This window comes from Chionomys nivalis, chromosome 1 (genome assembly GCF_950005125.1).
Source record: "Chionomys nivalis chromosome 1, mChiNiv1.1, whole genome shotgun sequence".
NCBI lineage: Eukaryota > Metazoa > Chordata > Mammalia > Rodentia > Cricetidae > Chionomys > Chionomys nivalis.
Genome location: NC_080086.1, coordinates 18818754 through 18846047, shown reverse-complemented (window position 1 = coordinate 18846047; position 27294 = coordinate 18818754). Strand labels below are relative to the sequence as shown.

The following is a 27294-nucleotide window of genomic DNA, read 5'->3' as shown; positions in this document are numbered from 1 at the left end:
TTTCAGTTATAAAAAGTTTTTAATGAGCTTAATGAGAGATAGAGTGAGACAGAGAGAGACAGGGAGGGAAAAAGAGAGGCAGTGATAGAGACAAAGAGACAGAGGTAGGAAAAAGTCTTGGCAAAATTTTTAAATATAATATTAACTATCTCCTGTTCATTTTTCCTAATATTTTTGAGTTTCTTTATAATTTTTTAATGATTTTTATTGAGCTCTACATTTTTCACTGTTCCCCTCCCTGCCTCTCCCCTCTGCTTCAACCCTCTCCCAATGTCCCCATGTTCCCAATTTACTCAGGAGATTTTGTCTTTTTATACTATCCATGTAGACTAGAACTATGTATGTCTTTTTTAGGGTCCTCATTGTTGTCTAGGTTCTTTGGGATTGTGATATGTGGGATGGAGATGTGTGATATGTTTTCTTTGCATGATGTTTAAAACCCACTTATGAGTGAGTACATGTAATATTTTTTTTCTATTTCTGTGTTACCTCACTCAAAACGATGTTTTCTAGCTCCATCCATTTTCCTGCAAAATTTAAGATGTCGTTACTTTTTAGTCTTTGCTGTAATTTTTTCAAAAAATTAAATCTGTGCATTTTATTTCATTAAAATCTCAATTTATGAAGAACTTGAACTATTTTACAGTTACATTTAAATGTCCAGACATTGTTTCACCCATATCTTTATGGAGTTGAGTCTTCTTTGATTTTTTTTGTTTTGATTTTTGTTATTTAATGATTCTTAAATTAAAATATAGTCCATCTATATTACTTAAGGATTTTTTTTTTTTTAATTTTGGAAACCAGAACATTTATTTCATGACAGATTGAAATCCTCACGATGAACTGGATGCTGCAACAGCTGCCCTCTTGGGTTTAGGGGTTGTCCCTTCACGGAATCCATGTCTGAATCTTCGGTAGACAATTTTTAGGTGCTGCATCCGCCCAGTCCCGGTAGTGTTTCGTCTCTTAGCCTTGGCACTCCAGTTATACTTTCTCCTGCGCTTGGCCGGGTAGCCGCATTTGCCACAGGTACACTTCTGAAGGTGGTAGGCCTCAGAGCCACAGCGGCGGCACAACGTGTGCGTCTTGTTGCGACGCTTTCCGAAGGATGACGTTCCTTTCGTCATCTTGCTTCTGCCGCCGAGGCCAAAGAGACCGGAAGAGTTAAGGATTTTTCTTGACTCTTTATGCTTATTACCTTTCCCAAGTGCAGAAAGATGTTTAAAATGTTTTCCAACACATTTCAGTTGCTGTCTAGCAATTCTTTTGTTATTTGAATGTCTATTTTGTGTGTGGTGTTTTTGCTAAATTGTTCTGTTAATGTATATAGTATTTTTCTGATTCTACTTTAGTAGACAGTGGCCCAATAAAGCCGAAACATTTTTGACATTGTTCTGGCAATGTATTAGGTTAAGATTGTCATTGATCCACAAGTGGCATCAGATTCATTAAGATTTTAACAAACCAACAGGTATGAATTGTTTTCAGCAATGGTTTAGTGAAAGGCTTCTCTCTCTCCACCAAGACACAAAAAGTAAAGCAGAATGAGTTGCCACTGTCAATGCTACTGCCATTTCCCAAGTAAGATTCCTGAGTTAAGACTCTGAATCAACAGAACAAGGAATAAAAACATGCAAGAGTCCTTGGCATTGATCCCCTAAAAGTATTATAGCTGGAAACTCTATCTAGTGACATGAGGTGATTGCTTTTTATGTAGTCTATATGAGTTTCAGTCAGTGTTTTATCTAGTTTGTATTCTGAAGCTTCTCAAATAATGTATTCCCTCCTCCAATTTTGGTGATATAAAGAGTTTTATAGGGTAAGTTCATGGTATGTCTAATAAATCATTGTTTCATCTGAAAAATTTTCTTAATTCGTGTAAACTTCATTATATATATATATATATACACACACACACAACTTGGAAAATATTACCCTTTTAATCATTTTGCAATAATGATCAAACTTTAATTTTATGGCAATGTTCTAATATGGGAATAAGGGAAATATGTAAATAATACTTCTTCAACAATCTGATATTTTATGATTCTTAATTCGAATATCTTGTTTTTTTATTGTCTATTGCATATTAATGTCTTTTCCATCATGTTAGATTTTCTTTACTGCTTTTTTTTCAAAAGACAAATTACTTCTTGTGTTACCATCCAAACTAAGATGTAAATTTCACCTCTTACACCCAGAGAATTTCCATTTAACAAGGAACCATAATGTTATGAAAAGTAGTTATGGTTTTTATGGTAACTAAGTCTCAGGCAGCTGGAAGCTACTTTGAAAGGGAATATTTTTAAGTAGTTAAAAAGAATCAAGGGCCGCAGTCTATACAACAACCAAAAGTATCACAAGAACTTTCATTTATTTACTTAACATCTGTTTTCAACTTCTTTTTGTGAATTTCTTCTGACTTCTACATGTACTTTGTGTAGTAAAGACACAGAATAAATTGTTTTGTAATTAATTTATCATGGAAGAGTGTGTATTTATTATATTATCATGTCAATAGAATTTACCGTATTATGATTGTTTACTGAATTATGTATATAGTGTTAGCTGAAAGTTTTTGTTCAATTTGGTAAAGAGTTACAACAACAGGAAGGGTACATGTTACTAAAAAGTGACACTAAACCAACTTGGGCCCTGAAATATTGTGCAACATCTACTTCTTCTGCCTCTAAACCATCATATTACAGAAATCAAAGTCTCAGCAGCCTCTGATTCTTCTTGAAACATAATTTGTAAAGTATTTACAGAACTTTCTTATGTTTCATCTCTTTGGACAAATATTTGTTTTTATATTTGTTGTATTAAAGTTGAATATGTGTTCCTTATAATTTTCACACCAAAATGATGAAATGGGAAGGACTTTTCAGTGATATTAACTAGAATTAGGCAGAGTAGCATCATGTAGCAGCAATGCCCTATTCTTAAATATATCATGGTGTTCAGGGTTCTGTAACAATGTGTAGAACAAGAAAGAAATGTTTGAAAGATATTAAAAGTTGTTCCTTTCACTTTTCATGCAGTGCATTTGTATGTACTAGTCAGCTACGGATACAGAGCTAAGTGTGAAAAAAAGTTTTAAAAAATGAGGGAGCATGGGATTTGTGAAATTGTGTATGTAGTGTGCAAGCATATATTTCTTATTAGAAATCCAGATGAGAGAAATTTTCTTTGAGCAACCCATAGAACCATGGAAGATTTTGCACAAGGACTTTAGTATGCTCATCACATGCAAGCCATTGCTTCAACATGTGGATTAGAAAAATGTTCCTGGTATAAAAGTCTGGCTCCCTATTTTTTTGGTGCATTTCCCTCTTGGTTCTAGACACAACGTATGGAAGTTTTCCTACGTATCTAAGTGGAAAGTGTCACATATTAGTTTCTTTAACCAACAAAATGATATGATATTTCAGAACTAAATAATTACAAAAGTAAAGTGCATAGAAGTTCAATAGAGGATGGATCCGGCTTTACCTAAGAGCTGAGAAGAAGAGGCTTCATAGATGATCGCTAAAAAATAAGCACAAAATAAGTGAAAGTTACTTATAACATTTTCCAGCTGCAAATAAAGATAGGCTTCAACTACATCTTCTTGCCCTCTAAGTAGAATTTTATTCTTGGGTAATGTTGCTGGCACTGCTGCCCAGATGTTTTCTGTGATCAGTAGCAATCAATATTTTGTTCTTTGTTAACCCTGCCAACACATAGAGTTATTTCTCATTTTAACTGGGAATTTCAGTCTGATAGGTTTACTTTCTTTTTGTTTTTATTCATGTTCTTTATTTCTCAAACGATATATCTCTAGGCATTTCATTAATGGAAATAAAAGTAAACACTGTTTTAAATACTATGTATAGTCCATTGAGTAGTGTATGTCAGTCATTAAAATACCTAAGTATGTTCAGTAATTTATCTCAGTGGGTAAAAGTACTTGTGTGATAACTTTAATTAAAGTTCTTGGAATCACTTTGCAGAAATAGAATTCTTGGTGACAGTATGTTGTCCACTGATTGAAATGTGAAGAAATTTTCAAACTCTCTCTCTCTCTCTCTCTCTCTCTCTCTCTCTCTCTCTCTCTCTTTCTCTTTCTCTCTGTTTCTTTTTCTTTGTGTGTGTATGTTTGTGTGCGTGTGAGTTGGTCTCGGTGTGTTTGTGCTTTTCTCTTTTCTCTTTATTTTTTTTTCTCTTTTCTCTTTCCTACTCTCACTCACATCATACATATTCACATATACACTAACAATTGCGCATGCCTTTAATCCCAGCACTTGGGAGGCAGAGGCAGGTGGATCTCTGGGAGTTCGAGGCCAGCCTGGTCTACAAGAGCTAGTTCCAGGACAGGCACCAAAGCTACAGAGAAACCCTGTCTCAAAAAACCAAAAAAAAAAAAAAAAAAACCAAAAACCTATTCCCTGATATTTCCTAATTTAACATATTTTTCCTTTTCTTAAAAACACCCCCAATATGTATCCACTTCTTTCATTTTTCTATCTTCTGTACAGCAAGGCCAGCATTTTCACAATTGAACACTGAGTTTCCCTTTGTCGACTGATCATGCTCCCGTTCATCATTCCCCACCAAAAAGGTCTTTTCACAAATGCACTCATGTTATGTTGCTATACGGATTGTTTCTTAAGTTATGCTATAAGCAAAGTCTAAGATCTAGTGCAAAATGATAATATGAATATTCTAATATCTGTTCTCTTACACTGTGCCTCAGTTTCTTATTTGTTTTTTTATTTTCCTCACAAGCCTGAACTTCATGTGTTGACCAACTCCTATTTCACTCTACCACTTTCAGTCCCTCTTCATACCTGCATTTGCTCTCTGAGCTGAGCTCAGGGCCAACAAGGCTGCTGTGAGCAGGACCACCAGCATCTTGGAGGAGGCTCTGGAGTTGCTTCCAAGTCTGTGCTGGGAGAAGTGAAGCCAGAGTCTTTATACGAAGGCAGAACAAAGGCACCTTCCAGGTGCTTACTGGTGACCTGACCAGACATAATGGGACATCTTACATCCCTGATTTTTGTTTGTGACTTTAGCCTAACAGGATATAGTGGGGAGGAGGTTGTCAGTACCCTCAGTTCTAAATGCTACAACATGATATTTGGACAGCAGTGTTGAAGTGATACAGGCAAAGTCCAGATACTAGAAGTGAGGGTTTGTTATTGTTTAAGCTCTAGTTTGATAAAACTGTGACTCTGAACTTGATAGTTGTGATTAAGGGGGATTTTGCTTCAATACACTCTTGTATAGTTTTGTCTTTATTCTAACTGTCATTGAGGCTAAAGATGGATAGCATCTGTTATTAAGTGAAACCTCCATTTATGTTGCTACACACATGTGGAACCATGTATATAATCCCAAACTGAGAGTTTTGTTTAGTTCTGCAGGGAGTTAAGACATCAAGCATGGATGCATAGTAACAGGTACAAACAAGAATGACAGCCTGTTTGAACCTAGAAAGGCTGCCCATTAGCTCTTATTGGCTAACTCTCACATCTTGAATTAACCCATTGTTATTAATCTGTATATTACCACGAGCCAGTGGCTTATTGAGAAAGATTTAGCATGTCTGACTCTGGTGGCTCCATGACAGATCTCTCTCTGCTTTCTTCCTCCCAGAATTCAGTTCTGTCTTCCCCGCCTACCTAAGTTTTGCCCTATCAACTAGGCCAAGGCAGTTTCTTTATTCATTAACCAATGAAAGCAACATACAAACATGAGAGGTACAAAGCAGTAAAAACAATTAGCTGCCATTCATGTCTGAGACAATATCAGGATTTTGTAATTGGGTTTGTTTTATGTGGGGCTGGTAGAAATTTGAAGAATATTTGGATGAGGTAAATCAGGAGGGGCCATATGGATGTAAATTTAGATGATCCTTCATCCATGTGGAACACTTTCCTGTGCTGTGCATATCAATGTTCTTGATAGTTCATTTTTAAGAAACAAACATCACTAAAAAATGTCCTTTGCTACAGATGATGGTAAAACTCTGTAGTTTAAGCAGTTGGGAATTTTCTTTACCCTGTAAGGTGATAACATATGTATTGTGAATGGGTAGTATATTTGCATTTGATAGTTTTCTATGGTTCTATGTAAAACAGAGAGATTCTCACAGGAATAATGGAGTTTAATGTTAAAGACAGGAAAGAGCTGACTGTTGTGAATAAGACCCAATCTTTATTGTCAGGATAGTTTTCTAGTGTCTGCAGATACAAAAGGAGCAGCATTTGGAGATGAGGGGTCCTGACCAGGACTGGCCTTAGTCAACTTTTTTTCTGGGAAAGTCAGGGGAGGAGGGGAGGAGAAAGCTAGGTATACATGTACATGTGTGGGCAACTGAGGAATTGACTGTTCTGGAAGAACTAAGCCTTGGTTTTAGCTACGTGGGTCCTGGAATGAAGAAGTTAATTTTGCCAACTATCACAGAATGTAAGACCTTTTCTTGACTGTTATCAGCGTTAGCAACTTGTGAAAGAGATTATTCTCTCAAGCAAGCAAAATATCACGAAGGAACTCGACAGAAATAACAAAATCTGTGGAGGAGCTGAGGAGGAACACTGTCAGTCATTAATATTTAAGGTGGCCTAAGTAATACAGATCATGCAACAGGCTATAAGTAACTTGTAGTGATTGAAAGAGCTGATAATTGGCTTTCCCATACGACACAGCTGTTGCTCGTCTGGTTATACTCATGGAGAATTTAAATTCATGACGTTTCAAAATAACTTTCATATCTTGTTTATTACTGAACTATGGAAAATGCACACTGTATGGCACCAGCACATATGGACACTCCATTTTTAACTTTTGCAAAGATTCAGTATCGATGTTCATGACATGAGTCCAGTTTGTCATCAGTTTTCACTCTCAATGTCTTTCTTTGTTCACATTCAAAGTAGTCTTTCTTGATGATTTCTCAAATCATGGTGACTGTTGTGAATGATCTCAAATGGAATATCCTCACAGTTTTAAATTGCATTTCTAGGAAAACTAAGTGTGTTGGACAGAAAATCAAAACAGCCAGCTACTGGCTCTTACATCTACCTCAGTCCAAAATGGCAATCTGGCCTCAATGAGTCCTCCAAATGAGATGTACTGAGAGTTCTCTTGTTCCAAGTTATATTTCTCTCTAGCAATGGAATTAAATTAATGCAACACAACCACCTGGTTTATATGGAAAACTAGTCTGGCTACTGGGATAAAGGTGTGTGTCACCACTGCATGGTTTATAAGGCTGGTCAGGGTGGCTATTTACTCTTTCTTCATCAGTCAAGCTTTATTTACTAACATACAAATGAAATAACACTACAGTCCTGAGAGTCATCATTTGCTTTTCAAGAACTTTTTCAAAATGTAGGGCCTTTCCCATCTGACTTTGATGTGTTTCTGATTAATTGGATTTACTTTACTGTAAAAACGTGTTCCTCTGAACTGGCCTTCTCTCATAGCCACACTGATTAACATCTTGCATATCACCATAGAATCTTCATCTGGAGACAGATGGAGATAGAGACAGAGACCCACAATGGAGCACTGGATTGAGCTCCCAAGGCCCAGATGAAAAGCATAAGGAGGGAGAACATGAGCAAGAAACTCAGGACCACGAGGCGTGCGTCCACCCACGGATACGGTGGGACTGATCTAATGGGAGCTCACCAAGGCCAGCTGGATTGGGACTAAATGAGCATGTGATCAAACTGGACTCTCTGAATGTGGCTGACAATGAGGGTGGACTGAGAAGCCAATGATAATGACACCGGATTTTGATTTTGATTCTACTGCATATACTGGCTTTTTGGGAGCCTAATCTGTTTAGATGCATACCTTCCTAGACCAGGAGGGAGGGGGGACTTCCCACAGGGCAGGGCACCCTGACTTCTCTTAGGACTGGAGAGTGAGGCGGAGGGGAAGTGGGGGGAGTGGGCGGGAAATGGGAGGATGGGAGGAGGTGGAATAAATAAATAGATAGATAAATAAATAAATAAATAAATAAATAAGGTCTTCCTCTTAACCAGTCTTTACTTAATTGGACTTTTGCGTGTTTGAGAGTGATACTGTTGGGTTTGCCTTGGTCATTGAACAGTCTGAAAATTGTTTTTTCCCCAATATCTGTGAGTTGAAATCTCAACACTATGTGAAAATCTATGTAAGTATATTTCCTGTAAATTAATTCTTGTTAGAAGAGGTCATACCAGTGAAGACCTTTTGTTGGCACTGTATCAGAAATGGCTCAGTAATTAAAAGCATGTTCTGATATTGCAGAGGTCCTGGGAATGGTTTTCATGACACATGGTGGTTCATAGGTTCATAACACTATTTATCTCAGTTTCCTCTTACTCTAGTGTCACTCTGTTTCAGAAGGAGAGACAGCAAATGGAAATTGCATGCCAACAAATATATTGAATCACTTTATGTATTCTGTTAATGGCGTTCTACTGACATATGTAGGGATATAGCCCCACCCATTGGGGGCGTGTTCGCCTTGGGCTAATGTTTACTGATAAATCTGCCGGGCGTGATCCCAGCAGCCCTTTTTGCTCTGCTTTTCCTGTTCTCTGCGGGAACCTGTGGTCCTGTAAGTCTATTTCCTTATTAAAGCTGTATATATTTTTATAATCGTTCTGCATTCATTTACGCCACCACAGACATAATTTTTGTAGGACATTATGTTTTTATTTTATTTTTTTGTAGAGCACATGAACAGCAGAGAAACTAGAGAGATGGCACATGTAATTTCAACATATTCTCCTATACTATATTAGCTATTTGGATAAATAGTATTAGGGTTAATATTTTTTCCCTTTTAACATTTTATTTTGAAATTATTTCAGATGTACACAAAAGTCGTAGAAATAGGCTGTGGTACTCTATCAGCTCCGCCGTGTTTTGAGTGTTTTTCATTTGTAAGCTGCAGATAGTATGACCTATTAATACTCAATACTCCAGTGCATATTTCCTATATACAGAGACTCCAAGTAACTGCAAAATAGCCATTAAAACCTGGGTGATAACATTGTTCTGATGCTAATGTATAATTCTCAGGTGCTGCTCAACTTTACCTTTCTCTCTTAATTTTAAATTACGTATTACTATCTAGTTTTCTAGGCGATAAATAAAACAATGAATCACAAGAGGCCTCAATTTGCTCTCCTTCCCCAAATCCAAGGCCCTTAACCATTTATCAAAGTGTGCTTACCTCAGACACCTTCCAGGAAGCTGTTCTTGACAACCCTAACTACTCAATAATAAAAATAAAAATTCTGGAGCTCATCTTTTATAAATGAACAATCATATCAACTGAAAATTATGTTTTTTCCCACCTCTTTCAAAACTCTACAATCTACATGACTCTCCCTAGATTTGGTCATTTTTGTGGCCACTTCTTGTATCCTTGCCTCTGTCAGTAAGTCACCATTGATCACCCTTGGTCCATGTGTTTGGGTATTCAATCTCCTGTGATTACCTAGCATGGAAGCTACAGATGTGGAAGAACATCTGTTAAAAACCTAAGCCTCCACTAGAAGGCCTGTATGCCACTGGTGCTAAGTATGATCCCTCTAATCCCAATTCAATGGCAAAGAAACATAACCTGATATTCATTCCAACTTCCTCCAGGTCCAGTGAAGTCCCTCATTGAACATGAGGAATTTGAAAGTTTGATGCTAAGTTTTTACATCTCTGTGGCGCTGTACCAACCTCTCAACAACGTGAGGTTCACTTTTGTCTGATTTTTAATTCTTCTTTGAAAATGGTCACCCAACATGAGACTATAATTTAAGACGGATTCTGTTAAAATGATTCCATCATTCACCAATTTAATAAAAGAAAAAATAAATCGTGTATCAAGCACCAAGTAGGTGTTTTGGGTGCCAAGGGAAACTGCAGGTCTTGTACTTGAAGGTCACACCCATTGTTTTGGAATCTGAATAGACAGGTCTAGCAAGATGCCGCCGTGCTTGGTTGTGCAGTGAAAGACCTGGTGCTCAGGAAGGGAAGGTGGATATAATATGAAGACAAAGTTTGAACCCATTGAAACAGGGTCAGGGTCACTGTTCATGCTATTTTCTCTACTTTAGAATGCTTGGGAATTTTCTGTAATAAAACAAAAACGCTATTCTGGTGTATTTACCATGATACACATTTTCTTCTGAAGGAACTGCAATTTCCAGTAGTTTCTAGGCTCAACTTCATCTCCTTGACCCCAATGAGGGGAGAAGCTTCATTACTTAAATCAAAACAAATCTGAAAACTGTGAGAAAACCATTCTCAAGGGCCTTGAATGGTCAAAGTAGGAATAATCTAGGCTGGCTATAGCAACAGGGCAGTTTTGTGAGAACATCACTATCTTTTCCTGATAATAGATAATGGATGCTGAAAAGAACCGCCGAAGTATTTAATAGTGTCAATAATGTTGGCAAGTTAACCTAGGTGATGAGAATACTCAAGTTATTTATTTCCACTGTGTGGAAGTTAAAAATCTCAATAGGCTAAAAACATTTTTTTTTCCTAAAAAAAACTACTCTCGATTATTATATTGGTCCAAAGCCTCTCTCCCTTATACCCTGTGGGCCCTCACTACCTCAGGCGTCCTCAGTCTCCTCAGTTCCCAGCCACTCGGCAGCCATTTCCCAACGTGGAGCATCTGCGCATGTGGAAAAACAGTGGCTGGGAAAAGCAGCACGTGCCACTACAGCGATTGTAGGAAACCAGGGGGTGGGGGGACATAGGTATCTGCACTGAGCAAGCGCAGAACATCTGCAACGCAACTGATAGAATGTATACAACTACAGGGCTCTATGCTAAACAAGGCTGGGGAAGCAAGGTAGTTGGCTGTTGAGGAGGGTTGTGCGTGCAAGCTATTTAAGGGTTCTTCATTTCTTGCTACTACAAGTGGCCAACGTCCAGAAAAAAAAAATGTGTTCGTGCTGAGGGTCAGCACAACAGAGTTCCAAACCCTGTCCCGTCCACGTATCTCCACTGAAAGGGATGAAAGAAAATTATCTCTCTTTTGAGTAGACGCCTTGGAGGCTAGGAGCATCTTCGCAAAGCTGCATCCCAGCCACTGGGTGAAGTCATGTGGCATGTGTGGACAATGGAGGCAAACTTATTATTCATGTAAGAAACAGCCCGAATTGGTGGGGCTTGACTTTTTTTTTTTTTTTTTTTTTTCTGGTAGGGGGAAATGATGGAGAAAAAAGAAGGGCATGAAGGACAGAGGAACAGAGGAATGTGTTGTGGGATTCAACTTTAGGCCCTTTCTGTAGTTTTCTTTAAACAGTTCTAGGCTGGTTTCAAGCATAGACTAGTCAGTCCTGTACAGCAAATTCTTCAGCCCTTGTGGTTACTCACCCCTACCCTGAGGATAGCCTCAGCCCAGTCACAGCTCTGCTTGGAAGATGGACATAAGAGAAACCTGTGCTGCTTAGAAGAGCAGTGGAAGGGGGGGGGGGCGTCAGCTGGTAAAGGGTGCAGTGGCATTCAGGTTAGTTAAGGGAGTGAAGCAGAGGGCAAAAGGAGGTTTTTGACTTTCCTAGATGTGGAGGTGCATAAGGGGGCTCGCAGAGCAACCTGTGTCCCTAGCTGCTGTCCCCCTTCTCCCAGTTATGGGTAAACCCTGAGATCTTGCCCACCTGCCCAGGACCAGCCCCACACAAACTTCTACCCACATTTCCAGAGACAGAATTTAGAAGCCAAACGTGACTCCGGCAGTCAGTCAGAGTCCAGAGAACAAGCCACTGTTGGGAGCCTGGTCCACTGAGGTGGAGGGCGGTGTGGAGTGCTTGCGGCGGGGGGGGGGGGGGTTTAACGGATGAAAAGCTGGTCCTCTTACTTCCTCACCCAGCGCAGGAGCTTCACCACTAAGATGGCACCTGCCTTGGTCACCAGGGGGCTGGGTCAAGTATAGAGCTCAAATTTGGAGGTCACCTAGGCCAGCAGTGTCTCCTTCTCAGCCATGTGGTAAATGAGGCGCAAGTGCCGGGAGGTGCTGTGGAGGCGAGCATGCAGGCGGTGATACAGGTCGGACAGTCGCTGTCACTCTTCTTCGCGGCTGTACGGGGCATCTAGCTCAGGACTGGTAAACTGTGGTAGCTGGCAGTGTTGGTCAGGGATGTCCAGTGGTTTATAGAGGAAATGCCGGAGGCCAGGTGTTCCTACAGCCTGCACACTGTAGGCAGGGGCACTGGCTGTAGGTCTATTAGAGAAGTTGGCAGCCTCCCCATAGGTATGCAGGGCACCAAGGTGGTGCATTCCATCTTCAACCAAGTGCCCTCAGGGATCCATGGCATGGAAGGCTTCCCTGTTGGTACCAAGCAGTAGCAGGCAGACAGGCATGGAATCCAGGCAGGCCACATAGGCATAGAAGAAACCATCTGGGTTGAAGCGAGGCAGGTACACAGGTGCTCATGCCTCACATGATGCAAAGCCAGATGCACCCACCCAGTCAAGTAGCAGCTGCAGATCAGCTGGGTCCAGTCTGCACTCAGCCAGCACATTCCTCTCCTGGGCTGCTGTTATCAGTCGACCGCCAACAACTAGCACTGACAGGGACAGGCCCGGGACTGTACAGCGAAGCAGGGCCTCCCACAGTGGACGGGCCAGAGGCACACAGCGCACAGCACCCAGGAACAGGGCACCAGGGTCTTGTTCCACACTGTCCAGGAGCTGGTCCAGTCTGTGCTCTGAGCCAGCCAGCAGACAACGGAGGTCATCGTTCTGCTTATGTGCAAAGATGCAGGCACGCTTGCACGTGTGAATGTGCTCATCACAATCTGTGTGTGCACTGCCAATAGCTCGCCCCATAACTGCGCTGCCAATTGTGGAGTCCGGGACACAGCCACCAGCAGGAGTGGGCCCTGTTGCAGGAATACCAGCTTGTGGTCCTCGGCGTAGATGGCTCAGATGGCATCTCCTGTACTCTGTACGAAGGGCACGAGGGCTGTAGTCATACCCATGGTGGCAGACAGGGCCTCCACACTACCGTACAGTGAGTAGATGGGCTTGCCTACCTCACTAAGCACAAACACGTGCTTCCTTTGGCTGCGCCAGTACTCATCACTTGGGTCCCCATCATTGGGGTCTTCTCCATGGCCCTCTGAGCTATGTTCAGGTTCTCCAGGGAGATTATTATTGGAAGCTGCAGTTTTCCAGGGCTCACAAGTGCTTGATAAGACCTCAGCCTGAAGCAAAGGTGGTAGGAGGCTGGCTGGCTGGTCCTTGGCCTTGGATCCTGTGTCCTCCAGGTCCCCATCTCCAGGATCCTGCATGCTCGAGTGAACCCCTTCATTGTTTCCAGCCTCCTCAATGGGGAACTGCATGTCCACCAAGTCCTCACGGCCCTGGGGTCTGGGACAGCACTAACTTCTCTGGACTCCATCTGCACAGCCCTGGGAAGAAGGAGAATCGAGGGTGATGGGTAGCAACAGAAACTTCTTAAGAGCCTTTTGGGAACTATAAATGTCTATAGGCTTAATATCCTTGGTTTATGGCAAGAGTGCTCTAATGAGTGAGTACATACCATATTCATCTTTTAGGGGCTGAATACATTTTCTATGTATCTAAAGAACCTGATTAGTCTAACTATAAGTATGACAAACATGGATAACTATTGACCTATAACTTTTAATACCTATATAACTTAAAGACTAAGACTACATATTGGAATATTATACTAAACAACTTTGCAATAAACAAGGAAAATGATCTCACAATGTAAATCATGGATAAGTGTCTTGATCAGAGGTAGAAATGTACATTGCAGTATGAAAAATATATCCTAAAATTGTATTAATATAGAAAAATGGTTTAAGCAAAGGTAGAAGTGGTACAGAAGGTTCTCTTCATGTGTTGCTTTTATTGGTTAATGAATAAAGAAACTGCTTTGGGCCTGATGGGACAGAACTTAGGTAGGTGGAGAAGACAGAACTGAATGTTTGGAGGAAGGGCAATGTGAGAGAAGCCATGGATCTTTCCACCTGAGATGGATATCAGTTAGAATCTTGCTGTTATTCCTCTGGCATGAGTTAAATTAAGATGTAAGAGTTAGCCAATAAGAAGTTAGAGCTAATTGGTCAAATAGTGCTTTAATAAATACAGCTTCCTTATGATTAGTTCAGATGTAAGCTAGCCAGGCGACTGGGACAAACAAGGGGCCACCTCTCTCCTTGAAACAATTGGCACCTTCAATGAGGTCAACTAACCAGTGTAAAACCTGAGATAGACAGTCATAAAATAAAGTTAACACTTTTAAAAAAGGATAAAGTCTTTAAAGAGACAGAGTACAAATAGTAATAGGTTTAAAAAAATTTAAAAAAATTAAGCCTTATAAGAATGGATAATTCACAGAGAGTTTGGATTGTGTATATTATTGTGTTTTTTTTTTAAACTTTTTTGACTGTTAAGAGGCTAAGTACAGAGAGACATTTCATTGCATGTCATTTAGCAGCTAAACCAGCATGAGGTATCTTCACTTCAGAATTTGGGTCTAACTATATGGTGCTTTGAAAAAGAGGTTCCTCTTTTGTTTTCACAGAAGATAAAAACTGTGAATTGCCTCCAGGCCAATATGGTTTCATGGACCGAGGCCTCCTGTAAGGTCGCTGTGAACACCCTCAAAAAGTTACTTCACCCAGCTACTGACTGAGATGAACCTAGCATATAGGATATACCATGAAAGATCTGATTAACAGTGCCCCCATACAGCAGGAAGAAGTTTGGGGGAAAATAACTATGTCCATATTCCCAAATATTGTTTATAAATGTTCTTTTACATTTAAAAGGGGATATTATATAGAGATGAATAATTTGTATTGGTATGGATCTTGCTTTAATGATATGATTTAAGGTCAATTTTGTTATATGTATATGTATTTCTGATCTTGATTAAGGTATTTTGATTGTGTAGTTCATTTTAAAAATGTAATGTATAATTAAGAAATATAGGTTAATAGATAATCATCTATAATAGTCAAGCTTGAAGTCATGTTAGATTTTACAGATGTGCATACATATATTTCAGATGGAAAGGTATTCTTCATATTTTTCAAAGACTACAGAATATGACATTTACAATTTTTTAATAACTTAGGGCTTTTCATGACAATGTGACATGTCTGCTCCTAGCAGCACCAAGCTACTACCTGAGATAGATGGGCATCGAAGAGGGTCCTTATGGAATTGGTTAGACATTTGGACAAGAAACTGCTCTTGCTTGGACTGTTGCATAAACTGGACATGAAGAACCTGCAGAGAGATGACTGTTAAACTTGCCTAAAGGCAAGATGATCATTCAGGGTTGCTGCTTCATAAAAGAGACAGTGAGACATTCTGCAGGATACGGAAGAAAATGACTAAACAGTCTTCATAATTTCTTGCTTCATGAAATAGTCTAGTCTGCTGGATACTGTGGGCCTGTAGGCTGAAGATGGATGCCCCAATGGTACAGAAGAACTTTGGGTGACTGTCCAGGCAGTGAGATGTCTCTGTCAATTCTAGAGTTTTGGAAGTTGCTTACAATGCACTTCCTGTTTACTTATGTAATATTATATCCTTCTGGAGTCTTTGATGGCATTAAAGAATTTATAGTTATAGTTTTCCTTAGTTATGATAAAAGATAAAGTAGATATAAATATTACAACTGTAATTCTTGATTGATAACTGTTTTTTATTATATGTAATTTTAGTATGTTAAAATTAAACCCTTCCTTTTGGTTTTAACAGAAAAGGGGAAAATGGTGTAGGAGTTTCTTCTTTTCATATGTTGCTTTCATTGGTTAATTAATAAAGAAACTGCTTTGGGCCTAATAGGGCAGAACTTAGGGAGGTGGAAAACACAGAACAAAATGCTGAGAAAAAGGGCAGAGTGAGAGAAGTCATGGATCCTCCCACCTGAGACAGACACCGATTCGAATCTTGCCGGTAAGCCACTGGCACTTGGTAAGACACAGATTAATAGAAATGTATTAAATTAAGATTTAAGAGTTATATCTCAGCACCAGGAGAGCCATCATTGGGGAGAGCCATCATTGGGCACGGAGATCTGATATTGGCACCAGGAGAGACATCACTGGAGCACCAGGAGAGCCATCACTGGGGAGTGACATAACTGGGAAGGTACATCAGTAGGCAAAGAGACCTGATCCTGTAAAAGAAGATCCATAGGAGAGCATTTGGAGGAAGAGATGGGCAGCACCAATGCAAGAATTCACCCAACAATCTGAAAAACAATATGAAACCACCAGAACCCAGCGACCTCACAACATGAGGACATGAACACCTTAATCATTAAGAAGTAGAAAAAATTGACTTTATGAAAGTGATTGATGCCCTTAAACAGCATGTAAAAATGCCCTTATAGAAATGGATTTGAGAAGTATAACAGAAAGTTTGAAGAATTGAGTAAATCAGTGAATGATACCCTAGGAAACCAAGGAAAAACAATCAAACAGATAATGGAAACAGTTCAAGACTTGAAAACTGAAATGGAGGCAAAGAAGAAAACACAAACAGAAGGCCGGCTGGACATGAAAAATCTAGGTAAACGAATAGAGACTACAGAAACAAGTATAACCATCAGAATACAAGAGATAGAAGAAAGAATCTCAGATTCTGAAGATACCATAGAGAAAATAAACACGCTGATCAAAGAAAACAGCAAGGCCAACAAACTCTCATCACAAAACATTCAGGAAATATGGGACACAATAAAAAGACCAAACCTAAGAATAATAGGAGTAGAAGAAGGAGAAGAAGCGCAGCTCAACGGTCCAGAAAATATATTTAATAAAATTATAGAAGAAAACTTTCCCAACCTAAAGAAAGATATAACTATGAAGGTTCAAGAAGCATACAGAACACCAAATAGGTTGGATCAAAAAAAAAACATCCCCTCGCCATATAATAATCAAAACACAAAGCATACAGAATAAAGAAAGAATATTAAGAGCTGCAAAGGAAAAAGGCCAAGTTACTTATAAAGGTAAACCTATCAGACTTACACCTGACTTCTCTATGTGTGGTGGTACACACCTTTAATCCCAACACTTGGGAGGCAGAGGTAGATTGACCTCTGAGACTTTAAGGGGCAGAGGTAGATTGACCTCTGTGACTTCAAGGGGTGGCATGACACACCTTTAATCTCAATGCCTGGGACTCAGAGATAGGTGGATCTCTGTGAGTTCAAGGACAGCCTGGTCTACAGAGTTATTCCAGGACAAAGATATACAGAGAACCTGTCTCAAAATGTAAAAGTAAAAATAAAAGAAATAGATATTAAAATAAAGCCACATAAAGATGGAAAATACACAGAGAATCTTGATACTGTATGCTATTATGCTCTCTTTGAATTGTTTGAATGCTGAGGAAGGAGCAACAGCTGCTAAAAAATATTTGCTTATAAATGCTGTTGAATTCATCCAAGATAGGTATTTAAAAAACACCTTGACTTCAAAATTGAAGTCAAAAGGTATGTTACTTTGGAGAAGAGTTATTGCTTTTGTTTTGACAGGAAATGAGAGGCTGTGGAAACCTTTTCTGAGTTAAGGAAAATCCAATTTGATCAAGGAAGACCACCTGAGAAATCTCTAGTAGGAAGAGATGGCCTGGATGTCTGAGTTCTACATCCAGAACGGATTCAAGACTGCTGCCTGAGATGATCAAGACTCACAGGATACTGCAGTCAGGACTTGATTATAACCCTAAATTTTTTTTAGGTCCCCATAGGATTATCAATGCCCCCAACCAGCAGGAAGTAGCCTAGAATACTACGCCCACATTCCCAGCTAATGGACTATGAATATTTTCCTTATTTTTTTAAAGAGGGGGAAGTGGTGTGGGAGAATTGTCTGTATTTTGTCAATCATATATTTTAACAAAATGCTGATTGGCCAGGCAGGAAGTATAGGTGGGTCAACCAGATAGGAAGTAGAGGTGGGGTAATGAGAACAGGAGAATGCCGGAAAGGAGGAAGCCCATTCCTACCAGTCAAGTCGAGACCACCAAGAAGCAGGATGTAATCTGGCCCACTGAAAAAGGTACTGAGCCACATGGCTAATGTAGATATGAATATTAGGTTGATATAAGCTATAAGAGCTTATAAGTAGCCTAAGCTAATGGGCCAATCGGTTTATAATCTTATGGAGACCTCTGTGTGATTTTCTCTGGGGCTTGCTGGCTGTGGCATACTGGCTGGGACAGAAACACCAACAAGCCAGCTCTTCATGTTACAGGGGAGGGAAGAGGGTGACTGTGGCACAGGAGAGGAATGGGAGGAGGGGAGGAAATATAAATTTCTGAATGGAAAAAATAAATTAATAAAAATAAATATATAAATATTGTTAAGTGTTAGACCTAATGAATACTGACCCTATTTTATCAAACTGTGCATTACTAAGGAGTCACATGATACAGCCTGTCCCTGCTTAGGTTGTTTTCTGTCAAGAAGTAGACACCAAGAAATTGTCAAGCGCATTCTGACTGAAATTTACACTTAAATGAACTTCAGAGAACAGTGGATGCTGACTTGATCTAAAAACCACAAAGTCACATTGGATTAACTCTGAAAACATACATAGTTTTGTTGAATTTTAAGTAATGTGTGGCAGGCAAAATAAAGTATTTATTTATGTGTTCGAGAGTGAGTCCAGGGTTCAAGCATGTCAATAAGTACTCTACTACAGAATTTGAAGTCAGCCTTAAAACTATATTTTAAGGCTACATGTTGCCATGGATGAAGGACTTGGTTACTTAAGGAGTATCTGTCTACTAGCAATAATCCAGCAGATAGCATAGTTGGACAGATACATTAAAGGATATTGATAAAGATATGAAGGTAAAAGTAGAAGAATTTTGCCCTATATGTGGAGAGATTTTTGAAAAAGTAACAGGTAATACAGAGATGGATACAATAAATGCATACATGTGTGAAACTGTCAAAATTTAAATACATGCAAGATAAAAAAGACTGAAATAAAGAATGATACTAAGATGTTAAACACAAAAGATACAAGAAAAGAATTTTCTTCCATGTATTGAAGTTTTTCAGGGATTTTTCTGGGATTGAACAATTTAATGTAGGTGTTAGCCTGAGAACAACTTGCCTAATAGTTATGTTTTGCCACTTGAATAACCTATGATATAGTTTATTCATATATCAAGATATATTACACGTTTTTGATGATTTTCTTAGCCTTTCCACATTAAACTCCAAACAAGGTCTTCAGCTAAATTTGCTAGTTTCCAGTGTTTGAGAATCTATACCAATGTAAGTTACTATAAATAATAGCTCACAAATATTCACTCTATTACTCAATATTATTATTTGTGTAAGTTCACAGAAATCTATTTTCCCATCCAATTTCCCCTTTTTTCCAAAGAGATCCCTGATCCCTCATAATTTACCTCCAACCCTCAACCTTATCCTAATTATAATAAAGCCCTAAATGATGACCCTAATCTTGAGGACAAACTTTGTTAGGACAGGAGACATTGTCATCTAGAATTACTTCCAGCTATCATGGGGGAGATGTTCTTTCTATGGGATCCTATGAAAGTAAAATGATGGTTAAGTTTCAAGATTATTGTCTGGTATAATTCCAAAGTGTCTGAGAGTATTTGGTAAGGTTTTTTTCTGAGATTCCTATTTGGATTTCTGACCAGGATGTTGTAAACATGTGCTCCATTTTGGCTAACCAAGTTGAAAGAATCTTGAACAGCTGGTACCTGAAGAAGGACACTTAAAAAAAATCCCACACTAGCTCAGAATTGAGAATAATAGAGGGTTATTTATTTAGAGGTAGACTCAGAAGTCACAATCCTCTTCTGGAACTGAGGACAGCAACCAAATCCTACAGCTGGAAAAGAGGCCAGATGCATGCTTTACATCAACATAAATAGTACAAGAGTCTATGCTTAAGTGGGTGAATAACGTAAAGACTATTGGATGTAGGAATTCCTACAGCACCTCCCCATTTTGTTTAAATAAGGGAGTTCTAAGCCTAATACAAAATTATATACAATAAGAACAAATATATCAAGCAAGAAACATGTGATAAATGTTTCAATCATTATCCAATCCTAATGATTTAAGTCTTTTCTAATAAATAGCTTGCGCAAGTCATGAGGAAAGTAACTACAACTGTCTAGTCATGTATCCCACTAAAGATCCAAGAAGGGAAATAATATTACATGAGTAAGCAAGAAGCATAATCAAACAACTTCCAAAATGTGCAAGAAATTACAGAGAACTGGCTACATGGGCAATCACTCAAAGTCTCACTTGCAACATTGAAGCAAACAAATTTGGCTAAGGCCTTGAATAACTAAAAAAACATTTTCAGAGGCAGAAAAAATTTCAAAACTGTCATACCCTATCTTGGCAAGGTTTGGCAGTCTTTTTCCTTGTGTTCTGCTTATCAATTTCTGGATGCCACGTACCTTGTCAGTGGTTGAGGCATGTGCATTTCCTTGCCCAAAGGCCAATTTTGCCAAGAAGAAAACAAGCTCCAAGTGGAGTGTCTTTGGTGCTCAACATTCTCTTGGAAATAGATCCCAAACCAGCTCTATATATTCATGTATGTGTATCAGTTACATGACCTCATAAATCATATTCCTTTTTCTCAATGATCCTTAGTGAATAGTTATTTTTCCATATGTCAACACCCAAACTTCCAGAGTCTCTTGAATTTTTTGAGATGTTTATTTTTTCAGTAAAGACAAAAGAAGAACTCTGCCCCAACCCTATATGTTTTCCTTACCACCTGTATGATTGTAAACATTGTGGATAAGCTGTCATTATATTGTTAAATGAGATGCATAGTTATAAATAGTTATAATACTGTAAATATGACTAGGAATGTATGTAAAGCATGTGCTAACAAAAATATCCTTAAATATATATCAATATGCAAAAATACCTTAAACAAGAATAGAAACCCACACACACACACAAACATATATATTTAAAAAACCTTGGATTTGTTTCGGTATATAAAAATTCATGTCAATGTAAAATAATTAAGACTAGTAGTTGCTTTCTTGTTTTAAAAGTATTCTCAATAATCTATCCTTCTTTTCTATCGTTTCTATAGTCCTCTTTTTTTTTCAAAATGAGAACCTTGAATTATTCCCCTTAGTTTACCTTTTCTTGCCATTATTAATAATAATTTGCAACCAATCCACCTTTAATGATAATAAATATCGATAACTCATCTTTTGGGAAAGTTACCAAGAAGCCGAGTTTGATTCCTAACTTTTAGCACTTAATAATAATTCATTTGAAATGACAGGCTTGTCACCAAGGGTTCAACATTAGAATCACTATTATTTGTCATGATCTCGTAACACTGCCTATGAAAATGTACACTGGGGGCTATAGAGTGATGGCTTGAGGTTAATAGCAAGTCCTATTCTTGTAAAAAGGTCCTGGTTCTCTTCTAAGCAACTGTATTGAGTGACTCATAACCACCTATAACTTCAACTCCAGGGGAAATAATGACATCTTCTGGTCTTCTCAGATATCTGCACTCACATGCAAACAGAGAAACAGACAGACTGACACACACACACGCACACACACATGCACACACACACACACACACAAACAGACTCGTGTGGTAATAGTTATATATACATGCATAAGTATGTAACAATAACAAGGAAGAGATTATGATTTTGAGAAGGTGCAAGGTGACACAGGAGGAGTTGTAATGGGGATAGGGATATTTGCAAATGATCTAAAAATACATGCACATACACATACAGATGAACAAGCTCCAAGTGGAGTGTCTTATGATGAAATCAGGACAAATTTCTGAAGTTGGCTATGTAGACATGTTTATAAGTGTTTACTGTGGAACCAGTGATTTTGGGGGAAAAGCAGCCTTGTTCTTAGCTTTGTGGATCTTAAAAAAGTACTCTCTACATTTACATTGGTTTTTGGAATAGAACTCAATTAGCCACAGTTGTACAACAAATGCATTTATGTACTATGAAATTTTGCATCTTTTTACCTAAGTTGGTATTCTCTAAGCTTAACTTTCACATCATCTATTTCAAAATTTATCATGAGCACCTGAATGATCTCTGTTAGGTCACAGACCCTATACCTGGGAGATTATACACATACACACACACACACACATATATATGTATATATACATGTATATATACATATATATATATAACAGAATAAATAGTAAATTCAATATTTATATATTTTACAAAAGTTCTATAAGTCTGTGCCAGGAGGAATGACAGACCCTGAAGCTAGACATGTAATTATTGAAACTTTGGTTTTGAAAGTGCCAACTTAGGATATAAGAATATTCTTGGGCCCTTAAGGTCAGATTAGCACCCATAGATGAATAGATCTTGCATACACTACATGTTGAAACATTTTTCTATGGCATGGAAACTTGAGGAGGAGAAGTGATTTCCAATGGTATGAGGAGACACCAAAAAGCCAAATGTTTTAATTGTGGTAGAACAGGATATCTTAAAAAAAATGCCACACCAGCACGGCAACTCTCATTCTTCTGAGCGAGGGACATCGGGATTAACATGCAACACAACTTCAGGTTCTGCAGACAAGCCCTTTCTTTATTCCACTCTCTCACAAGTATATATAGCCCTGAGCAGGAGAGGCCAAACCAACAAAAACAGGAAGCTCATCACCATAACTCACATGGCTTAGGGGTAAACATCCTTAGAAACATTGCTGAAAACAACAGATTGTTGCTGTTTTTGTTCCTGTTTTCAACCAATCTCGAGTGCAAAACAGATCAAGTGGGGGTGTGAAGGCCTGTTCTGTAGGGACCCAACAATTCCCCCCTTTTTATTTTAAAAGCATGAGAGGCCCTGTCTTAGGACTCTCTTAGATATAGACTCTTACTCGTCTACAGGAGACCTTAATCCCTGTCTTAGGCGAGCTCTCTATACCAGGACAGTTTCCCTCCGTAGGGATTCCTCATGACTTCTGCAACATCTGCAGCCAGACTTGGGGCATTTCCTGATTACCAGAAGACAGCCCATTAAATGTCAAGTGATGGTGTACTGTATGTGGGATTGCCGCATAAAGCAGCAGAGAATCCAAAAACATATAACCCCAATAGCAATATCAGTACAAATGAGAGGATTCCAGACAATCGCTCGACCCAGCCCCCAAGCTGGACCATGGCATTCTACTGAGTGGATCCAGACACAGCAGGGACCTATATGCTATTAAAACTAACAACATGATAAGCTGTCTACAGGATGAAATTCAAAAAGGAGGAATTCCAAGGGCCATCCAAACATGCATTCAATTGTTCAAGAACATCAGAAGAATTTATAACGTTAGCAGGTGTAACGTACAAGACACTTGTTGCAGGAGTTAAAGGGAATCTACCTGTTCTTGCAAAAGCACAATTTATTCATTTAGTTTTAAAAGTCGAAGTCCAATATGAGAGTCCAGAGCACTCCATGTCTTCAGGGACTTGCTAACCCTCCCAGACAGCTGATCCACAGTCTCTGTAGTCATAGCTGTTTGCAAAATGGCAAATCCAGCAACTGTAGCCTCCATGGCAGTGACAGCAATAGCAGCAACAATTGCAGCTGTTCACCTGCTCTCGATAAAGAATGATCTCATGATGTTCTTAAGACACCAGCACTGGCAGAATAATCATAGCAGGCACTTGAACGATCAAAGTTCCATCAGAACCATCCCAACTATTATTCAGCTTGCAGATCCTGGAAGAACAATTAAGAATATCACCCCCCAAAGTGCCATTCCACAATACAAAGAAAAATGGGGCAGGAATGCAAGCAGAGGATCAAATAGTCATTGTGTCCAGCACTATAACAAATCAGGCTCTTGAGTGATACATTCTCCCCATATAAGTGTGAGAAGGAGATTAAAATCTCTATCAGCATCCCAACACTGAGGAGCAGGCTTGGGACCATAGGTGTTATGTAATACTAACTGGCATTAAAAGTGGGGTGTTTCTCACCAGACTCCCCATCACTCATAATTCTGTTGTTGTTACCAGAGTCATCACCTGAAGCAGAAGGAGTATCACAGTCTGCATCCTGGGTTACTGGCCTTACACAGTGCTCTGGCACCAAAATTGTTTTATCAACTCCTGGAAGAAAAACACATACAGCCCCCCTCACCTTTCCCAACAAGGGGGTTAGTTCCATCCATATTCCTGTTTGCAGATCTTTCCAACGAACCCATCCTAGGCTCTAAGCCCTAACTTGTGTATGGCGCTCCATAGGTGAGCGCCCTTCAGCATCCACAGTTAAAAAATTTAAAATATAGAGAATGGTGGATAATTGAGTTGCTGTGGAGAATATGAACTCCCCCCTTTTTATGTTTTGAAAATATTGCTTGAGGGTCTGGTTGGCTCTTTCCATGATTGCTTGACCCATTAGGTTATATGGGATGCCTGTTTTATGGGAAATTTCATAGAATGAACAAAAGGATGGAAATTTTTTGCTGATATATGCTGGGCCATTATCTGTCTTAATAACCTCAGGTTTGCCCATAGAGGCAAAAGCAGAAAGGCAGTGTGCAATGGCATCTTTTGTTCATTCTCCTGAATGTAAGGATGTGAAAATTACTCCTGAAAAGGTGTCTACTGATACATGGACAAACTTAAGTTTCCCTGCGGCAGGCAGGTGTGTAACATCCATCTGCCATAACTGATTTGGTCGTAATCCCCATGGTTTAACTCCTAAATTGGGACTGCTTAGGAAAGGAGCACACTGAGGACAAGAAGATGTAATGGCTTGTGCTACTTCTCACGTGCATCGAGTATGATGTTGAAAGGAGCGTGCCTTAAGGTGAAACTTATATATTTCTTGGGCATGGTCAGAAGTAAAGCAAACACCTGTATTTTTATCAGCTAAATCATTACTTGCTGACAATGGCCCAGGCAGCCGGGTATGACTGCGGATATGTCCAACAAAGGTTCAGTTCTCTGCCAAATCAAATGCTGAACACAGCTGAGAAAATGATGGACCTTAGAGGTAGGTGATATATATGCAGATGTCTCCAATGGCTTAAAGATGTGGGCCATATATACACCATCAGTAGACAAATTTAGAGGTTTTTCAGGGAAGAGCTGGAGTGCAATGAGGCAGGCTGTTACCTCTGCAGCTTGGGCTGATACATCCCCCACAGGACGTTTCCATACTTTTCCTCCAGAAACCACTACTGCATTACCTTTATGGGAAGCATTTGTAAAGACAGCACAAGCTGAGAGTATGCGTGATCCTCTAATCACTTGGGGAAATATAACTAGATGATTTTTGAATAGGACCATTAATGGATACTGAGGATGTTGAGAATCAAAACTTCCTGAAAAGGTGAGAAAAAGGGTCCACTCATCATGGTACTGCTGTAAATGTACTAGCTGGTCTTTAGTATAAGGTGTTATAATCTTGTCAGGGTACTTCCCAAATATCTGGGCAGCAACCTTCTTAGCTTTCCAAAGTAATTGTAATATAGCTTCAAGGTATGGGGTGACTACCCTCTCTGGAGAGGCAGGCATGTGTAATGGAGGAGGGTCATCTGGCTATGTGTTACTTTCATTGGTTAATAAAGAAACTGCCTTGGCCTTTTGATAGGGCAGAGTTTAGATAGGTGCAGTGAAGGTGAAGGCATAAGTCACAAACACCAGTTTGGAATTATGATTAATAAAATGGCTATTTATTGAAAAGGGAAAAAACTTACAGATCACCGTCATAGACAACAGCCCTCTGCGCAATCAGGAAGGGAGTCTAGTCGCTGGAAGCGGAGCAGGAAGTAAGAGAGAGCGAGGAGGGAAGTGGCCGCTTTTTTAAAGGGAGAGAGACCACACCCCAATGGGCTGGTATCTCAACGGTTATTGGCTGGAGGAGCGGAAGGACCTCTCGCAACAGTGCAGTAGACTGAACAGAATTCTGGGAGGAAGAAGGCAGTGAGGCAGACTCCATGGAGCCAGCCAAAAGGTCAGATATGCTGAATCTTTCCTGGTAAGCCACAACCTCGTTGTGCTACACAGAGTATTAGAAATGGGTTAATCAAGATGTGAGAATTAGCCAATCAGAAGCTGGAACTAATGGGCCAGGCAGTGTTTAAATGAATACAATTTGTGTGTTGTTATTTTGGGTGTAAAGCTAGCTGTGCAGGAGGTGGGAGGGATGAAAAGCAGGCCTGCTCGCCTTATCACTATACATGTGTACCCATAAAGTAGGTCCATCCTGCCAAAAGACTCCCGTAGAGGCAAAATTGGAAGTAAGAACTACAAAATTTAATTATTGATCATAATTAATCTTCTGGAGATGGACCCTTTCAACGTTTTCCAGAAGAAGCCTTAAGGCTTGCCTGGCTGCAGGTGTCAATATTGGAAGAGAGGTTGGGTCAGGATCTCCCAAGAGCGTATCATACAATGGTCTTTTTTTTTTTTTTTTTTGAGTTTTTCGAAACAGGGTTTCTCTGTGGTTTTGGAGCCTGTCCTGGAACTAGCTCTTGTAGACCAGGCTGGTCTTGAACTCACAGAGATCCACGTGCCTCTGTCTCCTGAGTGCTGGGATTAAAGGCGTGCGCCACCACCGTCCGGCCATACAATGGTCTTAAGTCACCTGTTTTGATTGCTAGGGAGGGGGCATATTCACTGTATGTCTCCCAATAACTGCTGGCAATAATGTAAGGTTTTAAGATGAGAGGTGTCAATAGTTAATTTTTTTAGTTTAATTCCATCCATGGCCAATTGGTACCCAAGGTAGGAATATGGGGCTTGCATTTGGACCTTCTCAGGAGCTATGATCAGCCCCACCTTCTCTAAATTCGGTTGCATTTGAGGATAAGCCTTGAGCAGTTGATCTTGATCAGGCCCTGCTATTAATAAATCATCCATATAATGAACAATATATAACTGTGGAAACTGACAGCAGACAGGCTCCAAGGCAGCAGCAACATAAGTTTGAGATGTGGTAGGACTATTTGTCATGCCCCGTGGGAGTATAATTCAATGGAATCACAAAGCTGGTTCCTTAAAATTAATTGAAGAGAGGCTAAAAGCAAAACGAGGGCAATCCTGTTTGGCTAGAGGAATAGTAAAAATGCAATCATTTACATCCACTATAATTATCTGTCAGCCCCAGGGTATGGCTGAAGGGAAGCACAATTCCTGCTGAAGAGGACCCATAGGCTGCATCACCTCATTGACAGCCTTGAGGTCCTATAATAATCTCCTTTTTCCAGATTTCTTTTTTAATAATAAATATGGGTATATTCCAAGGGGAAGTAGAGGG

General features: G+C 39.5%; 1 protein-coding gene and 1 pseudogene across 1 annotated transcript; both read right to left on the bottom strand.

The window, feature by feature from the left end:
- Window positions 1-826: 826 nt before the first annotated feature.
- On the bottom strand, window positions 827-1153 carry LOC130884665 (60S ribosomal protein L37-like). Its single transcript, XM_057785835.1, has one exon. The coding sequence runs from the start codon at window positions 1128-1130 to the stop codon at window positions 837-839; it is 294 nt and encodes a 97-aa protein (XP_057641818.1). The 5' UTR covers window positions 1131-1153; the 3' UTR covers window positions 827-836.
- A 10584-nt stretch (window positions 1154-11737) lies between these two features.
- LOC130884831 (vacuolar fusion protein MON1 homolog B-like) overlaps window positions 11738-27294 on the bottom strand; it is a 100280-nt pseudogene continuing 84723 nt past the window's right edge.